Consider the following 27,205-nt stretch of genomic DNA (forward strand, 5'->3'; position numbering starts at 1 on the left):
GGTCCAGATTAGAGGGAGATAGGAGGATAAGAGTCAGTAGTAGATGTGACAACAGAAGCAGAGGTTGTAGTCATATGCTTTGAAGATGGAGGAAGCGGGCACAAGCCAAAGAATGTAGGCAGTCTCTAGAACCTGAAAAAAGGAAATAGATTCTCCCCTCAAAGGCTCTAGAAAGAACCAGCTCTCCTGACACCTTGCCACTAGCCCAGTGAGACCAATTTTGGACTTCTGACCTCTAGGACTGTAAGACAGTAAATTGGTGTTGCTTTAAGACATCATGATGGTTAAATTTTATATGTCAACTTGGCTAGGCTATGGTGCCTGATTGTTTGGTCAAACGCTAGTCTAGATGTTGCCATGAAGATATTTTTAAGATGTGATTAATATCTACAATCAGTTGACTTCAAGTAAAGGAGATTACCCTAGATAAAGTGGGTGGGTCTCGTTCAATCAGTTGAAGCCCTTGGGAGCAAAAACAAAGGTTTCCCAAGAAGTAATTCTGCCTCAAGACTGTAACACAGAAATCCCACCTGAATTTCCAGCATCCCAGTCAGCTCTACAGATTTCAGACTTGCCAGCCCCTACAATCATGTGAACCAATTTCTTAAAATAAATCTCTTTATTTATACATACAATATTTACATACACATATATACTTACACACATATATATAAAAACATATATATATATACACATATACATATATCCTATTGGTTCCTGTTGGTTTTGTTTTTCTGGAGAACCCTGACTATTAGAACCATTGAGTTTATAGTAATTTGTTTCAGCAGCAATAAGAAACTAATCTACAGTAAAAATGAGAAGAGTTACCTGGCTTTGCTTGTTTCTGACAGTGATGTTCTCCAGCTTGTATCTTCATCTGCAAGGTCATATATATTTACCAGCGTGGTCTCTGAGCATCTCAATGGTAATTTGTTATTTTTCTTTGGAAGTGAGAGTGCAGGGATTAGAGTTTCTTGAGTGAAATTGTTAGCAGTATTTCCAAACTGATCCAGAAAATATCTGGTAATGAGTTCAAGGTTTGTTTTTAGAGGATTTTCCTTTGCCTATTATTTGGAAGAATGAAAAATCATTAATTTTATGTATTGCTTCAGGGGAAGGGTTGAAAAGACAGCTATTCTAATTGTTTGACATAAGTTTATCACCTTCTCACTCATTCATAGATTCTTTCAGCAAATGTTCACTGACCACCTTTTACATGTTGGGTACTGTGTTAGGTAGCAACACAGAGATGAAAATAAAAATCTGTACCCTAAATGAACTAGCATCCAGTGCATGAGTCAAGTGATTCATAATCACTTGATAAATAAAATGTAATAAAATGTGATATGAACAGAGGAATACCCAAGCAAATTTCTTCTTGGTTTTTATTCCTGGGAACAACTTTATAATACATATATATATAATATATTATAAATATTATAAAGGATATATATATATATCCTTTCATTAAAAAAATTAAGTCTTTAGGTTTGATAACTCTACACGTTTGTAAATATTTGGGACTTGAATGATTTCTTAGTTTGTGTATTCTACATTTAACGCTGGACACAAGGGATTACAGAGACGATGCAGCAGAGTGTTACTACAAAGAACACAGAGAGGCAGGCAGGCAAGACTGACTTCGTTTATATCCCAATCCTTAAAAAAGATAAAAAGAAACTCTTCAAAGATAGATTTTAGGAACAAATGGTATCAGTATTTCCCAACCCTGATGGCACTAAGTACTACTTTTTGGAGTTTTTTTTTAAAAGACAGATTCTTAGGTCCTTCTGAGTCTTACTAAGCCAGAATTGCAAAGATTAGAGCGCTGATTTCTTTTAGAAATTCTCCTAGGTCATTTGGGTAGACACAGTTATCCAAGTAGCAATCCATAGGCTGGCCGCAAGGACTGGACCGCGTGTCAGTCCGCATCCCACCAGACTGGTACATACAGGCGCTTTGGGACTGTGGCCAGGCATGGGGCATGTGGTGAGTCCGCAGTCAGAGTGGTAAGGCACCTGACAAAGAGCCTGGCATGCAGGGGACCCTTGGGTAAAGCCATTCCTTCTCCCCTCTTCTCTGGGACCAAGACCCACAGCTCAGTGGGTTATAACCAAATTCAACAGATTTCTCGGGCAGTTAAAATCTGGGAACAGTTTATTTATTTATTTTTAGAATGGGACCTAAAAAGAACTATTTTGTCTAAGTTTAATGACATGTACAAGGAAGAGAGTTGGCAGGGGGACATTATATAATTTACTTCAATCTTGTTTTTTCTTCCAATATGAGAGATTTAGGGCCCTAGATACCTGACCTATACTTTGTGGCTTTTCATATCACTTTGCTCATAATAGATACAGCCTTCATATGAATCTAGATATATTTTTCAAATATATTTAATTTTTCAAAACCTCAGTTTTACATAGGCATTTTTATCTATTGCACATTTAATAGGAAAAAAACAAGTTACTGGAATTAACACTAAATTGCAAGGCTTTCCCGGAATCATTCTAGCTTTGTGCTGAGTGAATGTCAAAATTATAATGCCATGGATAGATTAATGAGTATATTTTCCTATAAAATATAAGCTCTAATTCATTGTATAACAGCTAATAACTACTATATAAATCAAATAATCAGTGCACTTATCAAGATCTAATGAAAATATCTTAAGTATTAACAGTTGCTTTCGAAAGACTATATTATGATGGAGAAATAAAAATAACTTAAACGGCAAAGATACTTCTTGGAAATTAGGTAAAGGTACATTTACATAAAAATCCCACTGTACCTCAATGGTTATTTGAATTTTCTTGTTAACTGTTTCACTCTCTGTGGAAAAGCTTTCTAAAATGTACAGTCCATTCTCCAGCCTTAAAGACAGCAAATAGAGGATCACTGAGTGTCTGCTGCCTGGGGCAACAGTCTTCCTCCTAAAGAACTTCAGCCGAGTGCATACAGGACATGGAGGGGCCCAAGTGTCATCCCAGGACCCAGAGAACAAAGGTCTTTACTGAGCCAATGGTAGGACTTCACCCGGCTGCCATCTGACAAATGCTGAACTACATGATCATTAGGTTCTTTCCAGCTCTGACGAGGTATCCTCCCACAAGGCAACATCTGCTAGAGAGCTTATTTCTGAATTAAATTGTAAGATTCTCTCTACCTAACAGAAAGAACAATTAAGTCAAAATGGTAGCTTCGTTCACTCATTCATTCATTCATATATTCCACAAAAACATACTGGCTATTTACTATGTCATCAGGCAACATTTAAGTACGGGGTACGATAGTATCCCTGGCAGCGTCCAAGGTAGTGAGGGAGGCAGATCCTAATTAAAAAACCACACATTCTATTGTTAAGCCTAATAAGTACAGCAAATGAAAAGTACAGGGTACCCTGAAGGCTTTTAAGAGAAGATGGGAGATCAGATCGAGGCTAGGGGGTTGGGGGATCAGAGAAGTATCCACACCACCACCCAAGGAGGTGCCTGTTTCCATTTGCTATCTCAACTCCAATGCACCAGGGTTAACTGAACCCAAGCCCGCATCTGCCTGAATTAAACATCACAGTGGCCTTAAGAAAAAGGTATTACTCAGAACCGAAGAAGGAAAACCTTATGCAGGCAGAGAATGGAAAATTTTAGTACAAGTGAATGCTACATTTTTAAGTACGCTTTTACTAAAAATAGCCTCACGGGGGTGGACGGGGGCACCAGGAATAACTGTTACAGACTCGGGTTCAAAATGAGCTTCACAGCCGCGCAAGCTCACTATGCCAGTGGGGCAGGGCCGCCAGAGGCTGGAAACCCCACACACAGCTGGGATTTGTCCACCCTCAGCTGGGTCTGTTTCTCCTGGCCACGGTATGGGAAGCCTCCCGCGATGGGTCTCTGATGGTTTGGCAGGGCTCATGAGTGCTCTGACATTGTCAAACTCAGTTCCAGAACACCATATCACACCTTAAAGGCATGTACCTTGTTCTCCTTGTAGAGAAATTCAAGATGCAAAACCTTTCGGAGATCATTTCTGCTGTTTATGCTGAGGTTAGAGCGTGGGCGTTCCTGGTCCATGGTCATACACGTCTTCTTTAAGCCCTGTGGGAAGAACTCTGACTCATTATTTACCATTTTAAATCAAAACCTTCCGCTCTCTGACACAGAGTATAAACAAAATGTTGATGTTCATGACGATCATCTTACCCTGCCTTCTTCACAGGATATTGGGAAGACCAAAAACTGACTTGAGAATTTGTTTTTATATAACCTTTACATTTGACAACATCTTCACAATTATTATTCCGAATCTTACAATCCCCTGTGGGCTGAGCTCAGGCTGCAGCAGTCAGCGCGTTTCATAGATAAAGAAAGTAAAAACCCAGTAAAAGTCTTGCCCCAAGCTGGCTGGGGAGCCTTGGATTTGGCCTAGAGTTGGGGCCACAGAACATAAAGCTTTAAAAATAAACAAACGGAGAAACATAAGTGAAATGACAATGTTCATTCCCTTCTTTGCTCAGAGGGGACGCCAGGGTTGATTTGCCCAACATGAAACAGTGGACTCATACTGCAGGAGTTCTGACCATCCCAGGCTGCAAGGCGATGAGGCCAGGACTCAGACCCACATGAAGTACGTGGTAAACATTTGCTGTGCCCCAGCAGCCACTTTCCCTCACCTGGACCTGAACTCCCAGGAGGCCCAGCTGTGGGAAGTGCTGTTCCCCGAAGAGCCTGGGTTCTCCATTTGAAAACAACCACAGCAGCTGTGGCCTGCCCATCTTACCAGATCGCGGTGATCACTCAAGGGCGGAGGATGAGGGGATGCCTCACACACAGCTCAGCCTGGCACTAACGGAACTCCTGGCTCTTGATGGATCCAGACCCCAGTGCTAGCCAAGCCTCAAGGGCTCCCCTAGACTTTGTGTTCAGAATTTTACAGAAACTTGTCAGTGCTGGGAAAACAAGACAGAAGCTGCTGCCTGCCATGAATTGGGGTAAGAAGAATTTGCAAAACAAGATGTATGAACACAACCTTGAACCAAAGAGAATGAAAAGGAAGTCTTAGGGATGAGGGAACAGAAAGAAATGAGCGTACATGCTGGGGGAAAGGTAGGGACATGCCTGGGTGCATTAGGGAGAGTCAGCTGGAAGGAGGGGTGGGATTCAAGAGGCACCTGCATTTCATCTTAGCCATGGCTTTCCCACCAAAGTGATGTGGAAACCTCTATAACGAGGGTCCCTGTCTGCTCTTGATGTAACTCCAGATGTTTGTCAACAGTTCAGATCAGCAAGTCTTAGCACGCGTAACAAATTCTCCAGGACTGTGGTGCACACTGGACGAGGATGCCCTCAGGAATCAGCCAGTCCTCAGTTCCATCATTCACTCAAAAAACACCAGTCATGCACCTACTATGCACCAGGCTCTGTTCCAGATGCAGGAAATATAGAAGGAATAAGCCCAAGCCCTGCCCTCATGGAACTGACATTCTGTCAGGGACACAAACCATAAACAAAGGGGTAAATGTACAGTATGGAAGCTGCTAATATGCACTATTGTGGAGATGAAGAAAACAGGAAGGGAGGAGACAAAGAGAAAGGATGCTATTTGAGACAGTCAGCTATTTATTAAGCATCATCCATGTGCTCACTCCTGTCTTCTGGTTTCCCCATCCATGAAATGAAAGAACCACTAGTCCACTAGTTCATCTGCTAGAGGCAGAGGAGTGAACAGATCAAAGTGCTGGCCCTCATGGAGCTTACCTTCTATCAGGGAGAAGACAACAAGTAGAATATGCTATGGGAAAAAAAATACAGCAGAGTCAGGAGACAGAGAGGGTCAAGAGGGGGTGCAGGAAAGGGTTGCCACTTTATAAAAGGTGATCAGGAAAGGCTTCATGATTCAGTGACATTTGAGCGAAGACGTGAGGGAACTGAGAATGCAGACCATGCAGACACTTGTGGGTAGAGTGTTCTAGGAAAATGACAACAAGTGCAAAGGCCCTGTGGCAGGAAAAAGGAGGCCAGTACAGCTGGAGACAAGTAATCAGGGGAAAGTGGCAGGAAATGAGGTCAGAGAGGTTGCCCAGAGCCTGCTAAAGAAAGGACTTGTTGGCTTCGGTGAAATGGGGAGGCTACTGGAGGATTTGAAAAAAGAAGTATCCTAGACTAATTTATATTTGTAAAGGATCACTTGGCTACTAGGTTGAGAACAGACTGTAGGAGACAGGGGATTAAGCATTAAGATTAGGAGGCTACTGAACAATTCACATGAAAGATGGAGGTGGCTTGGACCAGGGTGGTTACAGCAGAAGTGGAAAGAAGCAGCTACATTCCCTATGTGCTGTGTGGTAAAGCCTGTAGGTTTACTGATGGACTGCATGTGGGGTGCACAAGAGGGAAAAAAAAGCCAGGAATGGTTCCAAAGGTTTTGGCCCAAGCAACCAGACAGTTAGCAACACTACTTATTAAAGCGGGAAAAATTGCAGAAGGTAGAAGGAATCAGGAATTGAGCTTTGAATGTGTTAAGTTGAGATGTTTATTGGATATCCAAGTGGAAATTTAAAACAAGCAGTTGGAAAGAATGTAAGAGTTCAAGGAGAAGTCTTGGCTAAGGATAGACATTTGGGTATTTTCAGCATATCGATGGTATTGGAACTGACAAAACAGGCAGATGTGTCGGGGAAGTGAGTGGAGAAGAGAAGAGGACCAGACACTAAGTCTTTAAGCCCATCAGAATGCACAGCTCAGGAAATGAGAGGGGACCTGCCAGGAACCTGACGATGAGGGACCAGATCGGTATAGAAGGAAAACGCAGAGGAGGTGGTCTCCAGAAGTCAAGCAGATGAGTTTCCAAGAAGGCTGTAGTCAACTGAGGCAAACAATTGTTAGATCAATAAGTGTAAGGACTGAAAATCAGAAGTCACTGATGAACTTGACAAGTTGTTTCCATGGATTGATGGGATCAAAAGCCTCATTAAAGTGGGTTTGAGAAAACAGGGAGAGAATTAAACTCAGAGCATACATAGCCCTTTCATGGGATTTGACTCTAAAAGGGAGAAGAAAAATAGACTAGAAGCTGGAGGGTTTTGGGGGTCAAGATGGAATTTGTAGGAACGTGTATATATGCTTTGATAGGACTAACCCAGTAGAGAAGGCAAAATGTATGATACAATAGAGAGAGATGATGTTAATTGCACCAGTGTCCTGAAGCATGCAAGAGGGGACAGGCACATCGGGAGGGGCTGGCCTCACCCAGGCCTATGGAGAATTCATTCCTAAGAACAGGAGGCAGGGTGGAGCAAATGGTTCAGGCCCAAAAGGGTTAGTAACTAGTGGTAGAGCCTTCTGGAGTTTTCTCAAGACTGCTTCTATTTTCTCAGTGAAATTAGAGGGGGATAGGGCTTTGGAGTGCGGGGAGAGAGATGTGAAGTGGTCACCCAAGATTTGAAAGAGTGAACAGGCATCCCCGAGGCATCCCACAAGATGCGTGGCCATGAATGTAAAGTGAAACCGTCAGCATGGTGATGAGTTTTCCCAGAGCCCCATTCAGCTCTGCAGTGCAGGCAGGGAAGAGGCCAAGCTGAATTTTTTAATCAGGGGAATATGATGGAAGGAGAGAAGGGCAAGGGAGTTGAGCATGGTACTGGGGGCGTGATTACAACGATGGGTGGATAAGCCTCGGGGCAGGTCACAGGAGGGCTGAGGGACTGTGAAAAGTTGGCAGGAACAATGGAATGGAGATGGGAGTGAGGCTGAAGAATAGTTTATATTGGCCTCTTAAATGGGGTGAGCTGGAAGTGAGGATGATGGGATGCTGGGAACTGAGATTATGAAAACAACAAGCCTAGGGCACGACCACTTGAAAGAGGTGGCAGAGTAGGATGGGACAGGACACTGCAGGGGAGGGAGACCTTGAAGGCTAGGGTGCCAGCAGAGCCACCTGGGGGACCCTAACATTGCCAGGAGACTGTCATGACTCTCCCTGAGCGGGGACCATGCTTGGAGGAGGCCAATGTAGCTGGTAGGGGCAGAGGGTACAGGAGGCAGTAGCGGAAGGTGAGCTCCGAGGGGTAGCCAGGAGCCGGGTCACAGAGAGCCTGGTAGGCCCTGGTGAGGCCTTCCCTTGGATTTTATTCTCACTATAATAGGAAGCTCGTGGAGGGTTTTGAGCATGTGACATGATCTGACCTGCTCACCCTAGGCAAGCTTCTTCGCCTCCTCATCTCATGATAGTCTTACATGAAAGGGAATAATCATACTTGTCTTTCAGGCATGTTGTGAGGATTTGAGAAGACGAACAGGCACCTAGAAAGTACCTCACGCCACGACGGGAACTCTCTTGGTTATAACCGCTCAGTACCCGCCTGTGCCAAGCCCTGAGGGTAGTCCATGGTCTCTGCCCAGGAGCAAAGCCTGGGCTGCAGTCCCAGCTCTCCATGACCATCTGAGTGACTATGGGCAACTCCTCTCTGCTTTCAGCATTTAGAAGTGTGCCCAGATAAAAAGTGGGCAGGAGAGGAGGCCAGGTGAACCAGACGAACTGCCAAGATCCCACCCAGTTCAGGCGTCAGCTCTGTGGGCCTGTCTAGTGGGTGAGACAGGCAGGCGTATAAGCTATAACACGAGCGCCAATGAGCAGACCACAGACCGGTGAGTCAGTTATTCCAACTGGAGCTACTGGAGACTTCTTGAAGGACATGGGACTTGGGAATGGGCCACTGTGGGAACAGGGGAAAGCATGTGAGAGAAACTGGAATTGAGACTGGGATGGTACGCTGGGGTCAAGCTACAGGGGAGCCTTGGATATCAGGTGAGGCCGTTGGATTTCATTTGTACTCAAGAAAGGAAAGGCATGAGGAAAGCTCTCGGAGGGTTCTGCTTGGTAGCCCAGGCTTAAAAGAAATGATGGCGGTGGTCAGCCTCACAGGTTGTGTCATTGCTATCCTGAGTGCAGCCAGGACTTGGTGAGTACAAGGTCAATTAGTCATGAAAACAGGGCAGATAAAGTAAGGCCACATTGCATTTTAAATAAAAACACATTTTTGAAAAGCAAAGAAAGACACTTTCAAAACAAATGTATTTCAGAGATGGGGGGAGGAGACAATGTTGAATGCCTACTAGGTGCCAGATACAATGGCTGGGACCTGCCCACACATTATTATTAATCCTCATTATAAATCTGACAAGGGTAGGTCTTATTCCTGTTTTCCTTATTATTTATAAGGAAATCCAGGCAGTGAGTTACATAACCAAACTTACCCTGCTAACTAGTAGCAGGTATTTGAACTGCTCCCTCTGATTCCAAAGCCCTTCCTTTTCCCCCCATTCAGAACATTGTTTTTCATTGGTGTGAGTCTTTTAATGCCAGACAAGTGCCCATCGCCCCCACCCAACATGACACGGCAAGGACACAAAACACACAGCACGTGGCCAGCCTCGTCAGGTGTGTAGGAGTAATTAATAGGTGCTCTCCCTACATCTGCACACACCATGATCCCAGACCGTGTCCCCACCTCCTCCTCATCTCCGCTGTAAGCGCAGATGAGAGCCAAGGCCCTCCCCAGCTTCTGAGTTCTCAGAAAACTCCCCTGAGACAAGGCAATAGGAGAACTTAAAAAAAAAAAAAAAAAAAAAAAACGACCCCAACGACTGAACTTCCCACTGACGAACATGACTTAAGAGTTCGACTGGCAAGAACTTTTTAGCCCTTGGGTTCCCTTCGGCGGAAGTTCTTTCCAAGTGGAACCTAAACCTTGGAACTGGTTATGGGGTCCGGCAGCCAGGCCATCTTAGTCGGGTCCCGGAGCTCCGAGACTTTCAGAAAAATGAGGGGCGGCCCAGCCCGTCGGGTTCGCGCGCCCCGGGAGGGGAGATGCCCAGGGAGGGCGGCCACAGTCCTGCCCGGCTTTGCGGGAAGTGCGCGGTGACAGAAATGGCTCCTGGGAAATGTAGTTCCCCAACACGGGAAAGTGGCGCTTCCATCGGGCATCTCGGGGGCAGGCAGAGGGCCTGGGAAGGGCTCCCTTCCCGAAGGTGCAAAGGTATCAGGGGAGCCCCCAGACTGCTTTCCCCCCACGTCCTCGCAATTCGAGCAACTTCCCAGAGTTGTGAGGGCGGGGCCTTGTACCTTTCTGCTGAGGAATTCCCTGACCAGGGAGGCCGCCACCTCCTCCACGAAGAGACTGTCCATGCTCTGGCTCTGCCCACGAGGCCGCCGCGCTGCAGCCCCAGGCTCCTGGGTCCGTTGGGGCCAGTATGGCCGCGTTGCCGTGGCAACAGTGTCATCAGAGCTGGAGAACTCCGCCCCTTCCCTGGGAACCCCAGGGCTGGAAAGGCGGGAGGGAAGGGGAGGAGCATCCTTCAAACTTGCTCTGAGAGCAAGCGGCAGCAGCCAGAAAGCGCAAGCCCTCTGCAGTCCAGAGCCAGGCTGTAGGCTCCTGGCTTTGGACCTGGCTCTGGCCCTGGCGCAGTCTGCCTGGGTGGCCTAGAACAAGTCACTGTTCCAGCTTGAGTCTTCATTTCCCAAGGTATGAATTGGGGAGAATATCTGCCTCCTGGTTCATGGCGTGAAGTGGCCCCTAGAGGTCCACCCCCAGCAACTCAGCTGGCTCCTGGGTTCACCTAGGCTGACTGACTTTTACTGGCCTAGGCTGCAAGAGTAAGGAGGCCCAGGACTTTCTGCTGACTTGGTACTGAAATTAAAGAATGTGTCCCGGGCCCCCTTGATGCCCGCTTTCCCTTAACAAGACTGCCAGTTATTGAGCACCAAGCATTTACACACATTATCACATCTTTAATCCTATAACCTCCAGGCAAAGTGGTTACTATTGGCCCATTCTTCAAAACAAGACATTGATATTCAGAGAGGTTAAGATTGTGCTAAAAGCCACACAGCTAGGAATTTCTCCATGCCACACATTGGCCTAAAACCAGCATTAGCCAACATAGTGTTGGCCTCACTAGTGATTGGCAGTCATTTCATTTGCCTGCTCACAAATTCAGTGGACTACTCATGGAGCTTAGCAATAGAATTCTGAGTGAAAAAAGTTAAACTGCAAAAGATTACATACAGCAGATCTTTGTGTAAGCTTAAACCAACTTAAACCAAAAAAAAAAAAATCATAATTTGGAGGGAAACAGAGCTTCAGAAGAGCTTTATATAAATAAAAAGCAAGGGAGTGAAGACTGCATGATTCAGGGTAACGATTGCCTTGGGAGAGGGAAGCAGGGGGATAGGGTAGGGGAGAACCCTGTGGGTAGATGTAAGTAATTGTCAGTGTTCTAAGTGTCACCAGGGCATTTGTTTCATAAGTGTTTGTTATAGTATTTCCTTGATTCATCAGTTAATAAAAGGTGGCCTTTCAGGGAACAATGATGTGAGGATGTCATGAATCAAAGTGTATTATTTATTAATTCTATGCCCCTGAGGTCCCGAAGGAAGGGAGAGAAGAAAGGGGAGTGGAAGGAAGTTCGAAGTCCCTCATTGGAGGGACGATTTAGAGGCCTTGCCAGCATGTGTGTATCCACACATACATGTGTATGTGTGCATGTACGGGTGGGTATAAATCATCTACATCACTATACAGCAGTGGCTCTAGGCATCTAAGAGTTTTTAAGCTCCTGCATTTGTGTGAGTCTAACCACAGGAGTTTATGGGATCCCTGATTCTGCCTGGTACCCTGTTGGGCTCTGGCAGTGGGGTGCAGCAGGGGTGGTAGGGGCCTTGAACAGGGAGGTGGGACTGCTGTGTTGTTTTGTGAGAGGTGAAGGTCATGTGATGCCTCCTCTAGGATGCTCCAGGGAGGGGACTGACTGAATGGATCCCCCACCAACCTAGGGCCCCTTGAGGGCAGGGCAGGGCTGTGCATTCACTTGGGTCAGGAGGATCCAGAGAATGGAAGCACATACACTTGTCGCCATAACCATGACCTCCCTGGGGACCTGCTCTCCAGGCTGGGGAAAGTGGGAACATGGATCTGACCAGGTGCAACATGTCCGGATCAGCTGGGTTGGAAACACATAATAAAAGTACTTCTAATGCTGTGACACTCAATCTTTCCCAGCTGTTCTGGCCACCAATCCCAGATGTCAGGGCAAGGGGTTCAGCCCAGGCCAGTGTCCTTGGCAAAATGAAGGAACATTTCATCCACATGCTTTCCATATGGTCTTACCTCGTTGGCCACCTCCCAATCTCTACTTCACGTGTCTTCCAGTGTGAGACTGTTGATGAAGGAAACACCAATCCTCAGCCCGGCTCCAGCAGGATAAAGTGGTACAGCCACAACACTGGTGAGGCTCTCAGCCTTTCACTCAGTCCTTTCAGGAGTGATGGGGTCCAACAGGCGGTGCAACAGGGCCACCCAGACAGAGGATGAGGAAGAAGCAGAGGCATGCAATGAAATTTTGTAAATGTGTGCACTTTAACCAAGAAGTGTATCTAATGCTCTTCCACCACTGTGATGGTTGATTTCATGTGTCCACGTCCTAAGCCATGGTACCCAGATATTTGGTCAAACATCAGCCTAGATGTCACTGCAAAGGTATTGTTTACATGAGATTGCTATTTAAATCAGTTGACTCTGCGTAAAGCATATTACCCTCCATAATGGAGTCAGCATCCAATCCACTGAAGGCCTTAAAAGGAAAAGACGGAGGTCCCCCAAGGAAGATGACATCCTGTCTCCAGACTGCCTTTGGACCGAAGCTGCAACATCAACTCCTCCCTGGGTTGCCGGCCTGCCAGCCTGCCCTGCAGATTTCTCTCTCTCTCTCAAAGTAAGTAATGATACTATTGTGATTATAAGCCATTGAATAAATTAAGAATCCATGAGTCATTTTTATATAAAGAAGAAAGAAAGAAAGCTTTGTATGTCGAGTAATAAATGTAGAAAAAAATGATAGAATTAACAAATCACCACTTGGCAACTAGCATAATAATAATTCATTTGGGCAAGAATTATCAACGGAGCTAAAACTCCTGGGTAAAAGTTTGATGAGGAACAGGATATTTACATAGTCTCAAAGTATCTCTCCATAGACATTTCTGTATTACAAAGGGGAAAATGGTCTCTTTACAGTAAAGAAAGTTGGCTGACACAACATTAACCAAGCAATCAGAGTTACCATCACCAGCGCTGGGACAAATCAACATCATGTACCCACTTAAACACTGACAAAGACACAACCCCACTTCCATAGTATTCCTGCCCAAACAATAACAAGAAGGTCAACAACATCAGGGCTTAAACAAGATGGAAGTCTTTTCTCTCATACAGAAGCCCAGGGCTCACTCGATGCCGCATGTTATTAGGTTTCCAGTTTCCTTCTATCATGTCTCTCCACCATGTGTGGCTTGGACCTCACAGCCCAAGGCAGCAGCATTCCACCACAAGCATTTCCAAAACCTACCCATGCCTCTCCAGATGAGTCCAGAGAGGAGTCTACTCAGATACACATACATTTGGGGAAAAGCTGGGACTGCTGTTACCGACCAAGTGTGTTCTAGGAGAGACCCAAGGTGAAGAGGGACTTCCATGCCCTCCCAAGCCTGTGAGGACACCTAATGGAGTGGAGGGTACACTGCCCCAGGTTCTTACTCCAACTCTGTCACCAGCTTGCTGTGTGTCTCTGGGCAAGTCACTTACCTTCTCAGGACCCTCTTTCTGGACTATAGAACAAAGAAATTGAACTACGTAATTTTGAAGAGCTATTCCAATTCTTATTTGGGGAAATAATGTCAACAGTCAATTTGTGAAAATTCTTTTACTTTTCAAAGCACTTTCACATCAATGAACTAGAACTTTCTTGTAGATTATTAGATTAGGTTCCATTTCCCCAACATCACAGAAAGGAATAACATGAGGCCTAAAGAAAGGAAAAGACTCACCCGAGGTCACTCAGCCAATTAATGGCAGAGCTGAGACCAGATCTAGGTCTTTTGACTCTTGTCAGGGCTGCTATATTCAGCTCTGCTAGGTTTACTCTGCACAAAGGTGCAGGTTGTAGGGCAGAGGAGGCTGTAAGGTGCTCAGGGATGGGATCAAGTCAGCCTTAAGGAAAGGGCACCTTTCTCTAACTGGTTTGCCCAGAGCGGCACCTTCTTCTCATAGTCCTTCCAGAGGGAGAGGGGACACCTTTTTCCCAATTCATCAGCCCAGAGGGCAGCTTTCTACAATTTGTCTGTCTGTTTGTCCATAGGGGCATTTTTTCCTAATCTGCACAAAAACACCTTATGTGCGAGCAGCAGCTCTATCTCCTAAGCTGCACCTCTTCCCACTTAGGGCTGGAGTAGGGTTGCCAGATGAAATATAGGACACCCAATTAAATTTGAATCTTAATAAATGATTAAGACTTTTTTGGAATAATCACGTCCTGTGCAATTTTGGAAATGCACTTATCCTAAAAAAATTTTATTTTGTGTATCTGTTTTTGTGTATTCTGTTAAAGGGGCATCCTGTATTTGTATTTGCTAAATCTGCCAGCCCTCGTCTGGAGGCAGTGGTTTGCTCAAGCTGACTTGTGTCAGCATGTGAGAGCCAACTGTTAACTGTTCAATTTTTAGCAATTTTGTGAGCCAGTTGTTAAATCACTGAGAGCTCAAAATAAACCGTGGCGTGAGTACACCATAGAAACATGATCGCCACAGATTGGTGCCTTTCTCTTTTTAGAGCTGGTTGTGAAATATTTACCAATGCTCCACTGTCCAGAGGCTTCCCATCTTTAACATACTGGGCAAAGACTCTGAAACCATGTCTCTGGGTGACTTACAGTCCTACGGGAGGCAGATAGCATCTGAGGGTAGCTGTCAGGATTAGTACATTAGAAAATGGAATATTTCACTCCAGGATCCTAAAACTAGGTATATTGGAAACAGAATTCTAAAGCAAAATGTTAAAATCTCCAAAGTTCAGAAACTGGAAAATTAGTGTTGAAAGCAGGGGCTGGGAGACACTCCCCATTCCTTACCCCTCTCTAGTATATAGCTGGCCAAGGCCAGCTCTGACCCTGGCCAGACCTCTGGCTGGCCCTGCTGGCTGAGGGCTCAGGCCTCTGGCGGACCACAGTGAAGCAGACCCCTGGGTTGGCAGCACTGGGGGCTGTGCAGCAGCTACTCAATGTCAAAGCCAGCGTCTAGGACGGCCTGCTCCACCTCTTCCTTCTGCAGGGCCAAGCAGGAGAACTCATGCTTCCCCACCATGTAGGACAGGACGCCAAGTATGACCATGATCATCCCATCACCAGGCTTGAGCAGCGAAGCAGGGTTGCACAGAGCGGCGCAGTAGGGGCCCAGGCTACAGCAGACACCCTGCAGCCAGCAGGGTGAGCAGAGAAGCCATCCTGGGGCAGGGCCTTTAGATTCAGGGCCGACTGGGACCCTCCCTGGATGTCCAGCCCTGCCTGGACGGCTTCCTCCGGGAGAGCAGGTGAGGTCAGGAAGCAGGGCTGAGAACATGATGACCTAGGAAAATGGCCCAGGGGTGAATGGAGGGAGGCCTGGAAGCCGCAGTGAAGCTTTCAACCTGCTGCCCGGAGGGAGCCCAGGCTTGGGGCCATCTCTCGGCCTGTGGGGTCACATCCGGCCAGTCTGTTCTCTGATTTCTGCCTCCCCACCCCTCCTGCTTCTCCAGGCTCAGCAACCTCTTAACCGTCTACTGCCCTCCTCACCAGGAGGTCACAGCCATGAGAGCCCAGAGGACATTGCCAAATCCCTGTGTCCCCAGGGCAGGTAGTGATGATTGGGAGCCAGGTAGATGCCACGAGCCATTCTACAGTTGGTTCAGGTGAGGCCCTTGGAGGCTGAGGGTCCTGCCAGCAGGTTTCTGATGGGACTGAGACCCCACCCTGCACTCCTGACTCCCCACGGAGGGCTTTCCAGACCCTTGTTATAGCCACATCCTGACCCCATCACAATCCTACTTTTTGCCCTTGGCACTCTCAGGGTCTGAGGCCTGGGGGGCTGGGGTGGTGACCAGGAGAGCCCTCCTTGCTCCACCTCAAAGATCTAGGGGCTAATGGAGAGTGTTGGGATCAGGTGCTATACCTTTCCCACTGCATTTCCTGTTTTCTGGTCCAGCTCACAAATCCGGAGCTAAGGGGAGACAGACCCCACCTCCTGAATAACATCTACCCAAAGAGAGAGGAAGGGCCCCACCAGCCCCCTACCTCAAGCCCCACTCCCTGCAGTCCCTAGAACCTGTCTCCAGGGACCAGGATGAGAAATGGGGGAAGGTGTTCAGGGCAGCCATACATCCTGACTCTGGCCTGGCCAGGGGTCTTCGTGCACTGGGGTAATCTGCTCAAAGTCAAGTTTTTGATGAATACACTCTAAGGAAGGGTTTCTCAACCTCAGTACCACTGACATTTCAGGCCAGATAATTCTTTACTGGGGTGGGGGACCCAACTCTGCATTGGAGGATCTCTACCAGCATCCCTGGCCTCTACCTACCAGATGTCAGTTGCATCTAATCTCTAGCTATGACAACCAAGCATGTCTCCAGGCACAGCCAGATGTCCCCAGGGAGACAAACCCTCCCCCCACCCAACCCGGTTGAGAACCACTGTCCTAAGGTTTGCCTTCATCAATTTGACACGTTTTGTTCATGCTAGGCAGTTTCAGTCCCTTTTAAGAAAGTCTGCATTCAGCTCATGCAATTTAATAACAAAAAAACAAACAACACAATCCAAAAATGGGCAGAAGACCTAAACAAGCAATTTCCAGTGAAGACATACAAATGGCCAAAAGACACATGAAAAAATGCTCAATATGGCTAATCATCAGAGAAATGCAAATCAAAACTACAATGAGGTATCACCTCACACCAGTCAGAATGGCCATCATTCCAAAGTCCACAAATGATAAATGTTAGAGAGAGTGTAGAGAATAGGGGATCCTCCTATGGTATTGGTGGGAATGTAGTTTGGTGTAGTCATTTGGAAAATAATATGGAGATTCCTCAAAAAACTAAAAATGGACTTACCATATAATCCAGCAATCTTACTCCTGGGCATATATCCAGAGGAAACTCTAATTCGGAAAGAAACACGCACCCCAGTGTTCACAGCAGCACTGTTTATAATAGTCAAGACATGAAAACAACCTAAATGTCCATCAACAGATGACTGAATAAAGAAGTTGTGATATATTTATACAATGGAATATTACTCAGACATAAAAAAAATGAAATAAATGCCATTTGCAGCAACATGGATAGACCTGGAGATCATCATTCTAAGTAAGCCAGAAAGAGAAAGGAAAATCCCATATGATATCACTCATACGTGGAATTTTAAAAAATGAGACAAATGAACTTATTTACAAGACAGAAACAGACTCACAGACATAGAGAACAAATTTATGGTTACTAGGGGGAAAGGTGTGGGAAGGGATAAATTGGGAGTTTGAGATTTGCAGATACTAACTACTATATATAAAATAGATAAACAACAAGTTTCTACTTTATAGCACAGGGAACATAGTTCAATTCAATATCTTGTAGTAACCTATAATGAAAAGGAATATATGTATATATGTATAGCTAAAACATTATTCTGTACACCAGAGATTAACATATTTTAAACTGACTATACTTCAATTAAAAAAAGAAAGAGAGGAGAATCTGGAATAGTGATTTTCATTGTACAGTTTTTAATCTAGATCATCACTGAAGTAGATTCATGAGCATAAAGGGATATTCTCATACACAAATATGAATTATTAATTTCATTGTCAATAAATGTTTGATTTAGAAGAGAATGTCTTCATCATCTCAAGCATTTTGATATAGTGACTTTTGATTAATTCAGGGAGATTTCCATTCAAGGGGACTTCTGCCTTAATTTCAAGCACAAGAGCACATTCCAAGATAACTATCAAGAAAATAAATTGCTGAAGAGTTGGCCAGATGAGGAAAGAATCAATCTTCTCCAGATTAGGAAAACTACCATCTCAGCACCCCATGCCTCTGTTATCTTTCCTCCCACATGAGCCTCTGGGGTTAAGAGACGAGTCCAAAACTTGCAAGTGTAAACAAGACTTTTCTCTGGTGAGTTATAAGCAGCCAAGCAGAGCCTCATCTCAGGCCAAACACTGAAATAAAGGCTAAATATCTTCATAAAAATCAATCACTGAGGGTAACACAAGTGAATGAATCGTTATCAAATCTCTGAGGGTGGGTGTGGGAATAGCTCAGTGGGAGGTCCTGGGTTCAATCCCAAGCACTTTCATTAAATAAATAAATAATTTTTTTTAGAAAACAGATTTTTTTTTTTTAATCTCTGGATAGGGAAGGATTTCAAAAGCTTAGATAGAAGCAAGTCCAAAGGAAAAAAAATAATATATTTTATTAAAAATTAATTAAACAAACATTTGTCCTGAAACAATTTAAAGCTAAAAAAAAAATTATTTTACTTTGGCAAAATAATTTGGCAATTATTTGTCTAAATTACTTATGTTAAATTATTTGTACTAAAAGTTTCAAACTCTTGATCCATGAATCCTAAGTCTAGGAATCCAGCCTAAAGACAAATATATAGAAAGCCAAATATATAGAATCTTGCCTAAATTATTTCTTAAATTATTTGTAATAAAAGTTTTAAACTTTGATTCATTAATCCTAAGACAAGGAATCCAACCTAAAGCCAGAATCCCAAATACAGAAAAGACTTACTGCACAAGGATACTGCTTGCAATGTTACTTAAAATAATGAACACCTGTAACGTTCTCGCCTGACAATCCTTTGGGGAGCAGTTAAGTCAAACCCCTGTGTACTGTGTACTTGAGCCTCTGTGTCCTGTTTACTAAGCAGCACTGTTAGGAAACTGCTATTTCCAGCTCACTGAGAGTACATGGAGAAGGAATGCTAACCCAGTGTGGGGACAGACAAGCAGGCACGAGGGGCACATGGTGAGATTGAGGTGGGAAGCCCCATAAAAAAAGACTGGCAGGACCCCCAGGCAGGGCCACTACTCTCCTGCCAGCACCATCCCAGTCCCTGGCCCAGAAGCTCTATCTCACTTTTTGCCTCTGAAACGGCTTAATTCTAGGAAAGTGGAACTTACCCCTAAAATTCTATTGGTTCCCTGAGCTCACTCCTGATTGGTTCTTTCTTTCACTTCTGATTGGTCCATTTCCCTCACTCCTGATTGGTTATTTCTCTCCCTCCTGATTGGTCCATTTCTACAAAGCTTGTTCCTTATTAGTCAACTTTTCTTATACCTTATTTGCATATCATGTTGCAAAGTGTAAACTGGCAGCCTATGAAAGCCTGTGTAACCCTACAGATGGGGTCTGGAGCTTGGAGTGTTAACTCCTCTGGGCCCTCTGGCATAATAAACCTGAGTTCTCCAACTCTCCACGTGCTGCTTGGTCTCTCACCCGGATCCAGGTTGCTGTCACAACTGAGCTGCAACACGGAGCTGTAACACGTTTTCCTGCAACAAGACCACAGCCCTGCAAACCACTGCAGGTTCACGTGTCTGGGGGCACATTCATAATAAAAAACCCTGGGATACATGTGATACACTCCATGTCACCAGTCATTTTAATCCTTTTAGAATTATGTTAACTGGGTTTCAATATAAAAATTCTTTATTTAATAAATTGGAGAGAGGTCTAACTTCATTTTCTTCCAACTGGAAAGACGGTTGTGCCATCACCATTTATTATATAATCCACCCTTTTCTTACTGGCTGGGAACACCACAGAGTCCAGTTTCTGTTCATTTCACTCAGCACAATACAATTAGAGTTTATTTCTGTGGAAATTCAAAAACCTGAAAAGTAAAAGTTGATTCTGGGCAGTAGAGCTAACAGTGTGGTGGCCTCAGTCTCAGCCGGGAGCTGTCAGAGATACAGAATCTCACAACCAGAATCTGCACTTAGCGGACTCCCCAGGGGACTCCCGGGCACAGGAGTTTGAGCAGCACAGTGTGATGAGTAGAGAAGAAGGTGTGCAGCTGGTCTTTATATTGGCTTTGGACACTGGCCTTGAATCAGTAGGAACCTAGACCCTGTCACTTGCTGCCAGGAACCCCTGGGGAAAAGCCCATCACCTTCAGCTTCTTCGTCTCCAAGGAGGGGTGGTCCCAACACCTGCTCTACAGATTGCTGTGATGACGGCAGAGGACCAGGGGACACCAGTAACATAGCAGGAACTCTGTAGGGGTAGCTCACTACACACCAGGGCCTCAGACTTGCCCACTTGCAAAACACACTAGAGTTTGCTGCCTGAAGTCTCCGCTCATAGGTGAATTGTTGAAAGAGATTTGGGAATCTTCTTTTTTTACATAAAACTTTTTATTTTGAGATCATGTAAGGTTCACCTATAGCTGTAGGAACTAACACAGAGATCTGTCTAAGCTTTACCCAGTTTCTCCCAACGATGGCATCTTTCAGAAGATGGTAAATATCACAACCAGATTTGTCATTGATACAACCCACTGCTCTCATTAGCTTTCCCCCGTTTTACTGGCACTCCTGCTTTCTGTGCATGTATGTGTATGTGTGCACGCAAGTTCTGAAAAGTTTAACGCATGATTTGTTTATGTATGCCAACGCTATTTAAATGGCTTGTACAAACAGAGCCTTTCCAGCCTTCTCAGAAGCGCTGGCAAAGTTAACTTCTGCTCTCAGCAAAATAAAGGACTGATTATGCAAGCAGAGGAAACAGAATTGAAGACAGAAATATTTAACCAGGTTCGAGACAAACTATTTTCAAAAGGAAGCTCACAGACCTCACTCAGTGAAATCTTAGCCATCTCTGAATCCTGTTTTCCACCCTTAGGGGTCTTTCTGCTCTGGTTCATGTTTTTCCACCAAACAACAAAGAAGGAAGCATCCTTGAACCATAATAAATGCTTGGTCTCTCTCTGTGCCTTTGTCTCTGTCTCTCTTTGCCCATCTGTCTTTCTTTATTCTCTCAGTTTCCCTGTCCTCTGTTTTATTCTCTCCCACCCCCGACCCCCACTAGCAACACCTACCCTCAAAACATCACCCTCAGCAGTCAAGAACTGAGAACCCCAGAGAGCACATGTTGACGATCTTCTTACATTTCTGTGTTCTCGATATTATCGACTAGATAAGCTCCAGTCAGCTAACCTTGTGGCCTGTCTCCAACTGTGTGGAATCCGATTCCCTCCCTGGGAGGGAGGACGGTCTGTCTAATGAGATTATGAAACTCCTGATGGGGAGAGGCTGGGAGAGGAGGGTTGATATAAGGGGACCGCAGGAGTGAGGAGGCACAGCTGGGTCCCCAGCCAGGATGGAAGGCAAGCTCTATGCTGGAGAAGACTATAAGAAAGAATTTGACCCCCAAGACTACTTGAAGACCTACTATGCCTTCGATTCAGGCACTGTAGCTGAAAATGAAATCCTGAAATTTAACCTCAAAAACCTCTTCCAGACCTTCTCTTCAGGTGAGTGGCTGGTCTCTATCTCGGGAGGATGATGGGGCTTCACCTGACAGGAAGAACGGCAGGTGGCAGGGGACCTGTCCTCTGGGACACTGCTCACCAAGGATGCTGCAAAGGCAGCCCAGCCTGTGAACCTACAAGGGCCTCTGCCAGGTGGCCACCCACTGGGGCCGGAACACTGGCCCTGGAGGCCAAAGAGCCAGGCTTGAACCTATGACAGTCGGCCTCAGTCTCTTCCCCTGGGAAATGGGAAGGTAACCTGTGGGGCTCACAGGCTCATTCTGGAGGGGAAATGAGACAACAGACATGAGCACACTGCCTGCATCTGACCATCTCTGCCTGTCTTCCCTTAAAGCCCGGCTTCGTAGCCTGGGCTCATGAATCCCCTTGGAAATCTGATAAATGCTCTGGTACATACACACACACACACACATACACACAGATTCCTAATATTCTATATGAAATTAAGAGAGTTCATGGGTAACCAAAGCCAAACTACAGAGCTCAGTTTACAAATCCCTGCTCTGGGGCATCAGACTGGGTGGTCAACAGAGATTACCACCCAAGTTCCTCAGTGCAACCCAGGGGTAGACCGAGATGGGAGAGACTGGGGTGGTCAGCCCAGTTCAGACTGCCAGTCAGTGGCAACAACAAAACTAAAGATCAGTTAATTTATGGCTGCCATGCACAGTTGGGCAGGGAGGGTACTGAACAAGTAGGGGTTATTCAGTCACTCAACAAATCTTGCCTAATTGTGTAATCAGTGCCAAGAAAGCTAGATCAAGCAACATATATAGAAATACAGAAGAAAGAAGGCTTAGGGTTCACAGGGAAATCTCAAGATACTTCCTGCAGGAGGGACACGCACTAGGCCTTGAAAAATGGACAGATGGGTTTGAATGGAGGAGAGAGGAAGCAAGGGAAGAGAGCAGTAAGCACTTGGTGCTACTCTGAAGCAAAAAGCCTTCCCTGTCTTCATCGGACTCCCTCGCCTTCCCCGATTAGCTGAGTCAAAGTGGAACCACTGGCTCAGGTCTTACTCTTTATCACAAGCTCTGCCCTTGGCAGCAAGGAGGTAGGGAGGGAGGCAGGTGGTGGGGGTGACTTTCACCATTGTTTTAAACCCAGAGTCAGAGCACTGTTGGAAACAAACCAGTTCCACTTGGGAAGTCAATCTGAAACCTGCCCAGAAGTGCAGAACTTGTCCTATCAGGCCTCTGGGGGCAGCAAGAGGGACTTGATGTGAGCCAGGCTGTGGCCCACCCTCCAGCTGTTACCCACCTGAGCCCCAGGCATGGACTCTGGTGTCCCCACACATCTGGGTGCCACTCAATGGCAGGGTCAGCTCCTGTGTGTCACCCTCCCCAGCCAGCAAGTCCTGGGGAAGGGCAGGGCCTGGCGTGTCCAGCCACCAAAGCTGGGCCCGGAGTAGGGTGTCCCCACCACAGACCCGCACGTGCTGTCTCCTGCAGGAGGAGTGGGAGGCGACATCCTGATCGACATTGGCTCGGGCCCCACCATCTACCAGCTGCTCTCGGCCTGTGAGGCCTTCCGGGAGATCATCGTCTCGGACTACACGGAGCAGAACCTCTGGGAGCTGGAGAAGTGGCTGAAGAAGGAGCCGGGGGCCTATGACTGGTCCCCAGCCGTGCAATACGTGTGTGAGCTGGAGGGAGACAGGTACCCACGGCCACCGTCCTTCTCAGACGAGGTCTCCCCAGCCCCCACAGGACAGAGCGTGGGCCTGCCACCCTGCTCCCCCCACCACCTCCCTACTCTTTCTTCCTGAACCACTTGGGTCTCCTTGCCCCCGAGCTCCCCCCTTCTCTTGAAGTGAGTCCCACAACCAGCCTTAGTTTAGCTCAGCTAAGCTTAGCTGCCTGTGTTCTTAGCTTAGGTTGCCCTCTCTGCGCTCCACGAGTTACATCCCGCCCGTGCTGTAGGACCAGCCTCAGTCTCACTGCTTCCTAGAAGCCTCCTCTGATTGCCCCCGACCACACAGATATCACGTTCCTCTGAAAACTGGTGGTTCAGCTCTCCTTTAACTAAATGTTGAGTCCATGGATTTCAGGGTATCCCCCTGAAGCACTGTTGCCAAAACCCATAGACCAACAGCACCCACCCCCTCTAGGCACCCTCCCCATTCAATTCACAGAGAGGACACGCATCTACCAGAGCCCCAGGGGTACAGGCAGCATTCTGGCCCTGATTCTACAGCCAAGGAAACTGAGGCTCAGACCTGGAGAGTGACCTCTAGGCCACCTTAGAGCCAGGATAAAGACCAGAGTTTAAATTTAAATTCCTGCCCCACCCTAGGGTCACTGGGGCCTGACCCAGTTACAGGTGGCGGCAGCCTGAAGTGGGTCAGGGCTCGAGGGTCTCTAAGCACAGGGGTCTCCATGAAGCCCAGCCTGGGCCTCATTCATTCCTGTCACCATTCGTGGAGAGCATTCTGAGGGTCACTCTCACTTTTAAGTACTGGGGACATCGCAGTGAACAAAGTCTCGGCTCCATGGTGCTCACTTCCTACTAGTAAGGGCAACATAACCAACTAGGCAGAGGTGACATTCAGGGAAAGATAAGTGCCCAAAGAATAATCGTCAGCTCACAGGGGCTTTGAGAGAGGTAGGCATTCTGTGTTGGCTATGATCTTGCCTTGGTCACCTCGGGCTGCCATTTAAATGGACCCAGGGGCTTAAAAACATTTATTTCTCACAGTTCTGGAGGATAAAGTCCAAACCATGGTCCAGTGAGGGCCCTCTTCCTGGCTTGTAGACGGCCGTCTTCTCGCTGTGTCCTCACATGGAGGAGAAGGAGAGAGAGAGCAAGACCCCTGGTGTCACTTCATTTAAAAAGCACGAATCCCACCCTGAAGGGCCCCACATGACCTCATCTAACTCTGATTACTTCTGTAAATTCCTGTCTCCAAGTACCTTCACACTGAGTGTCAAGGCTTCAACATATGAATGTGAGCCGGGCATAATTCAGCCCATAGCAGATGCCAAGAGATGGCCTCTCCAAGCAGGAGCCCCCGGAGCAGCTTCCTGGGTGAGGTGAGGGAGGAAGGACTTGAAGATGTGAGGAAAGAGTGTCAGGCAGGGGACCAGCAAGGGCAAAGGCCCATCAGTGGGAAGGAGCGTGTTTGAAGAAGCATGTTTAAAGGGCCAGGGCCTGCAGGGAGCAGGGTGGGGGTTATATTCCTTACTGAGCCCAACATGTCAGTATGGCTGATAAAAAATTGTGGAAGCAGTTAGTAGCAATACTTGCACACAATGGGAATGCATTTAATGGCCCTGAATTGTACCCTAAAAACTGTTAGGATGGCAAACTTTCTGTTACATAGATTTATAATTTTAAAAATTAATAATGTAGCATAATAACATTTGAATTATTTTGTATAATCAAAAAGAAAAAGAAAAATAGGAGAAGGAGGTGGTGGAAGAAGAGGGCAAAGGAGGAATCAAATGTCAAATCCCTATCACCTACCAGCTGTATCGACTTGGGCAAGTCACTCAGCCTCTCTGGACCTCAGTATCCTCATCTGTACAATGGGGGAATATGAACTCACTCAAAGAGTTGCTGAACAGATTAAATCACTGGCCTTGACCATGGGGAGCACCCTGGAAAGGGGCAGGGCAGGGGCCATGTCACAATTTTCATCATCACCTCTGTGACCCTTCCCCACAGGAGCAGATGTCAGGAGAAGGAGGCACGGCTCCGAAGGACAGTCACACGGATCCTGAAGTGTGACGTGACCCAGCCACACCCCCTGGCACCAGCCCAGGTGCCACCAGCTGACTGCGTGCTGACCCTGCTGGCCATGGAGTGTGCCTGTCCTGATGCAGACACCTACTGGGCAGCGATCCGGCGCTTGGTCAGCCTGCTGAAGCCGGGCGGGCACCTGGTCATGGCCATAGCCCTCCGCTGCCAGAGCTACATGGTGGGCGCCAAGAAGTTCTTTGGGCTCCCCTTGGAGAAGGAGACGGTGGAGAAGGCCGTGCAGGAGGCCGGCTGCCAGGTGCTGCGGTGCGAATACCGCCCCAACAGCTACTCACACTTCTACTGCATCAACGAGGGCATCTGCTTTGTAGTGGCCCGCAAGGGCAGCAGGGCCTGAGGACACCCTGGCACAGAGGCCCTGCCCCAGAGGGCAAGTCACAGCCAGAGTGGCCAGAGTCTCACCCACAGCCCTCTAAAAATGGCTGAGCTTTAACTCCACCTTTCACTCTGATGAGCACATCCCAAGGTCACACGAGAAAAGCAGGCCCTCCTCTCCCCTAGCCCAGGGATCTGGCCCCCACACCCCTTCTGGTTCATTGCACATCAAAAATCAGGGAAACAAAGTGGCTCAACTAGATATTGTTGTGATTTGGGTTCCTCCTCAGCGGACCCGGGGAATAGGATTTGAGTGCAAAGAGCTGATCTGAGAGGGATCCCAGGAAACAGACACGGGAGCATGAGAAGGAGGAAGACAGGGAGGTGACACAGGGTGTGTCATCAAGCCGGTCACCACTGTGGAAACTGGCGCTCATCTGTGGGGCAGGGCCTTGGGAGACCCACCTGAGAGAGCTGGGCCTTTGTCCACCAGCTCCCAGTGTCATGGGTGAGGGCTTTCCCAGGGGCGTTAATTGGCAGCATCTTCAGCCTGCCTGTTCATGGGCCAGAGGGGGAGACACGCTCAGGCAAAGACTTGCAGGGCTGGTCCCTGGAGTTGGGCCCCAGGCCAGTGGGACAGGGAGGGGGCTCCGAGAGCTCCCCCAACAGATACAGATGCCGCATTGGCTCGGGTGTGGGGCCGGTTCTGGGCAGCCTGGCCCTTCTGCAGGAGGAGCAGGACCTCAGGTTCTCAAAGGCCAAAGAACTGCAAGAACTAGGTGACTTCTAGGCCAAACTCCTGCTCCCGCTCAGGTGGGAAAGTGAACAACTGGGAGGGGAGGTGACCGGCTCCTGACAGCTCAGTGAGTCAACTGCACAGCCTAAACAGGAGCCGGGGGCCGGGTTAGGCTGGGCCTGGGGGGAGACGGAGCTTCCAGGGAGTGGGTGCAACGTGGGGCCAGGAGAGTCCACTGGGAGCCTGTACCCAGCCCATGGACCTGTGCCCTCGATTTTTCTTGCTGAGGTCACCCCATGGGCCCAGCACCCTGGCCTTAGGAGGGGAACCAGGCATTCTGAGGCAGCTCCCCACAGTACCTGTGAGGCCAGGTTACTGCGGATCTGGCAGGGGATGGAGCCGCAGCGATGGTCAGCTGAGCAGCCCACGCAGGGCAGGGAGTCAGGCTGTTCCATCCATATGACCCAGAAAGCGAGCTCCTAGAGGTTAGGGAAGAACTAGGGCCATGTCCCTAGAAGAACCTTCACAAGCTCAGCTGTCTCTGGACACCCTCCTTGTCCACACAGATGGTCAGCTGACATCCCGGTCAGGTCCTGACACCGCGCTGCCATGTTCTCCCTGGGATGTGGGAGGGAGTCAGCGTTGGTCCACCCAAGCTTGGCTCCCGTGAAGCCCCTAATGCTCTCTGAACTGTGGCATGGGCCCCCTCTCTGCTCCCAGTGTTCCAACCCCAGTCACGCTCGCCCGAGCAGACTCCCAAAGCAAACACAGTCACGCCTCTGCCCTGTTGAAACCCTGGGCCGCAGACTAAGGTCCCACACATAACATAACGGCCCACGAGGCCCTCCACAACCTCACTGCTGCCTCCTGTCCTGCAGCCACCATGCAGGGCTCCTTGAACCAGGCCAGCGACCTCCCACCTGCACGTCCTCCCTACAAAGGGCTCCTTCTCCCTCCTCCAGCCCATGTC

General features: G+C 47.3%; 2 protein-coding genes across 4 annotated transcripts in view; one reads left to right on the top strand and one right to left on the bottom strand.

The window, feature by feature from the left end:
- MINDY4 (MINDY lysine 48 deubiquitinase 4) overlaps window positions 1-10,280 on the bottom strand; it is a 98,428-nt gene extending 88,148 nt beyond the window's left edge. For all 3 annotated transcript variants that reach the window (XM_045508030.2, XM_010971276.3, XM_045508013.2), the window contains exons 1-3: window positions 10,123-10,280; window positions 3,978-4,097; window positions 829-1,064 (exon numbers count right to left, since the gene is read on the bottom strand). In XM_045508030.2, the coding sequence (XP_045363986.2) occupies window positions 829-1,064; window positions 3,978-4,097; window positions 10,123-10,185 (419 nt within the window). In that variant the 5' untranslated portion in view covers window positions 10,186-10,280. The remainder of the gene's footprint in view (window positions 1-828; window positions 1,065-3,977; window positions 4,098-10,122) is intronic.
- Window positions 10,281-21,204: 10,924 nt separating this feature from the next.
- Window positions 21,205-25,761, top strand: LOC105081898 (indolethylamine N-methyltransferase). The gene is made up of 3 exons (XM_010971298.3): window positions 21,205-21,407; window positions 22,877-23,084; window positions 25,092-25,761. Exons 1-3 carry the CDS (start codon window positions 21,254-21,256, stop codon window positions 25,519-25,521), a joined length of 792 nt encoding a protein of 263 aa, XP_010969600.2. The 5' UTR covers window positions 21,205-21,253; the 3' UTR covers window positions 25,522-25,761.
- The last annotated feature ends 1,444 nt before the right edge of the window (window positions 25,762-27,205 follow it).

Source organism: Camelus bactrianus, chromosome 7 (genome assembly GCF_048773025.1).
Source record: "Camelus bactrianus isolate YW-2024 breed Bactrian camel chromosome 7, ASM4877302v1, whole genome shotgun sequence".
NCBI classification, from domain to species: Eukaryota; Metazoa; Chordata; class Mammalia; order Artiodactyla; family Camelidae; genus Camelus; species Camelus bactrianus.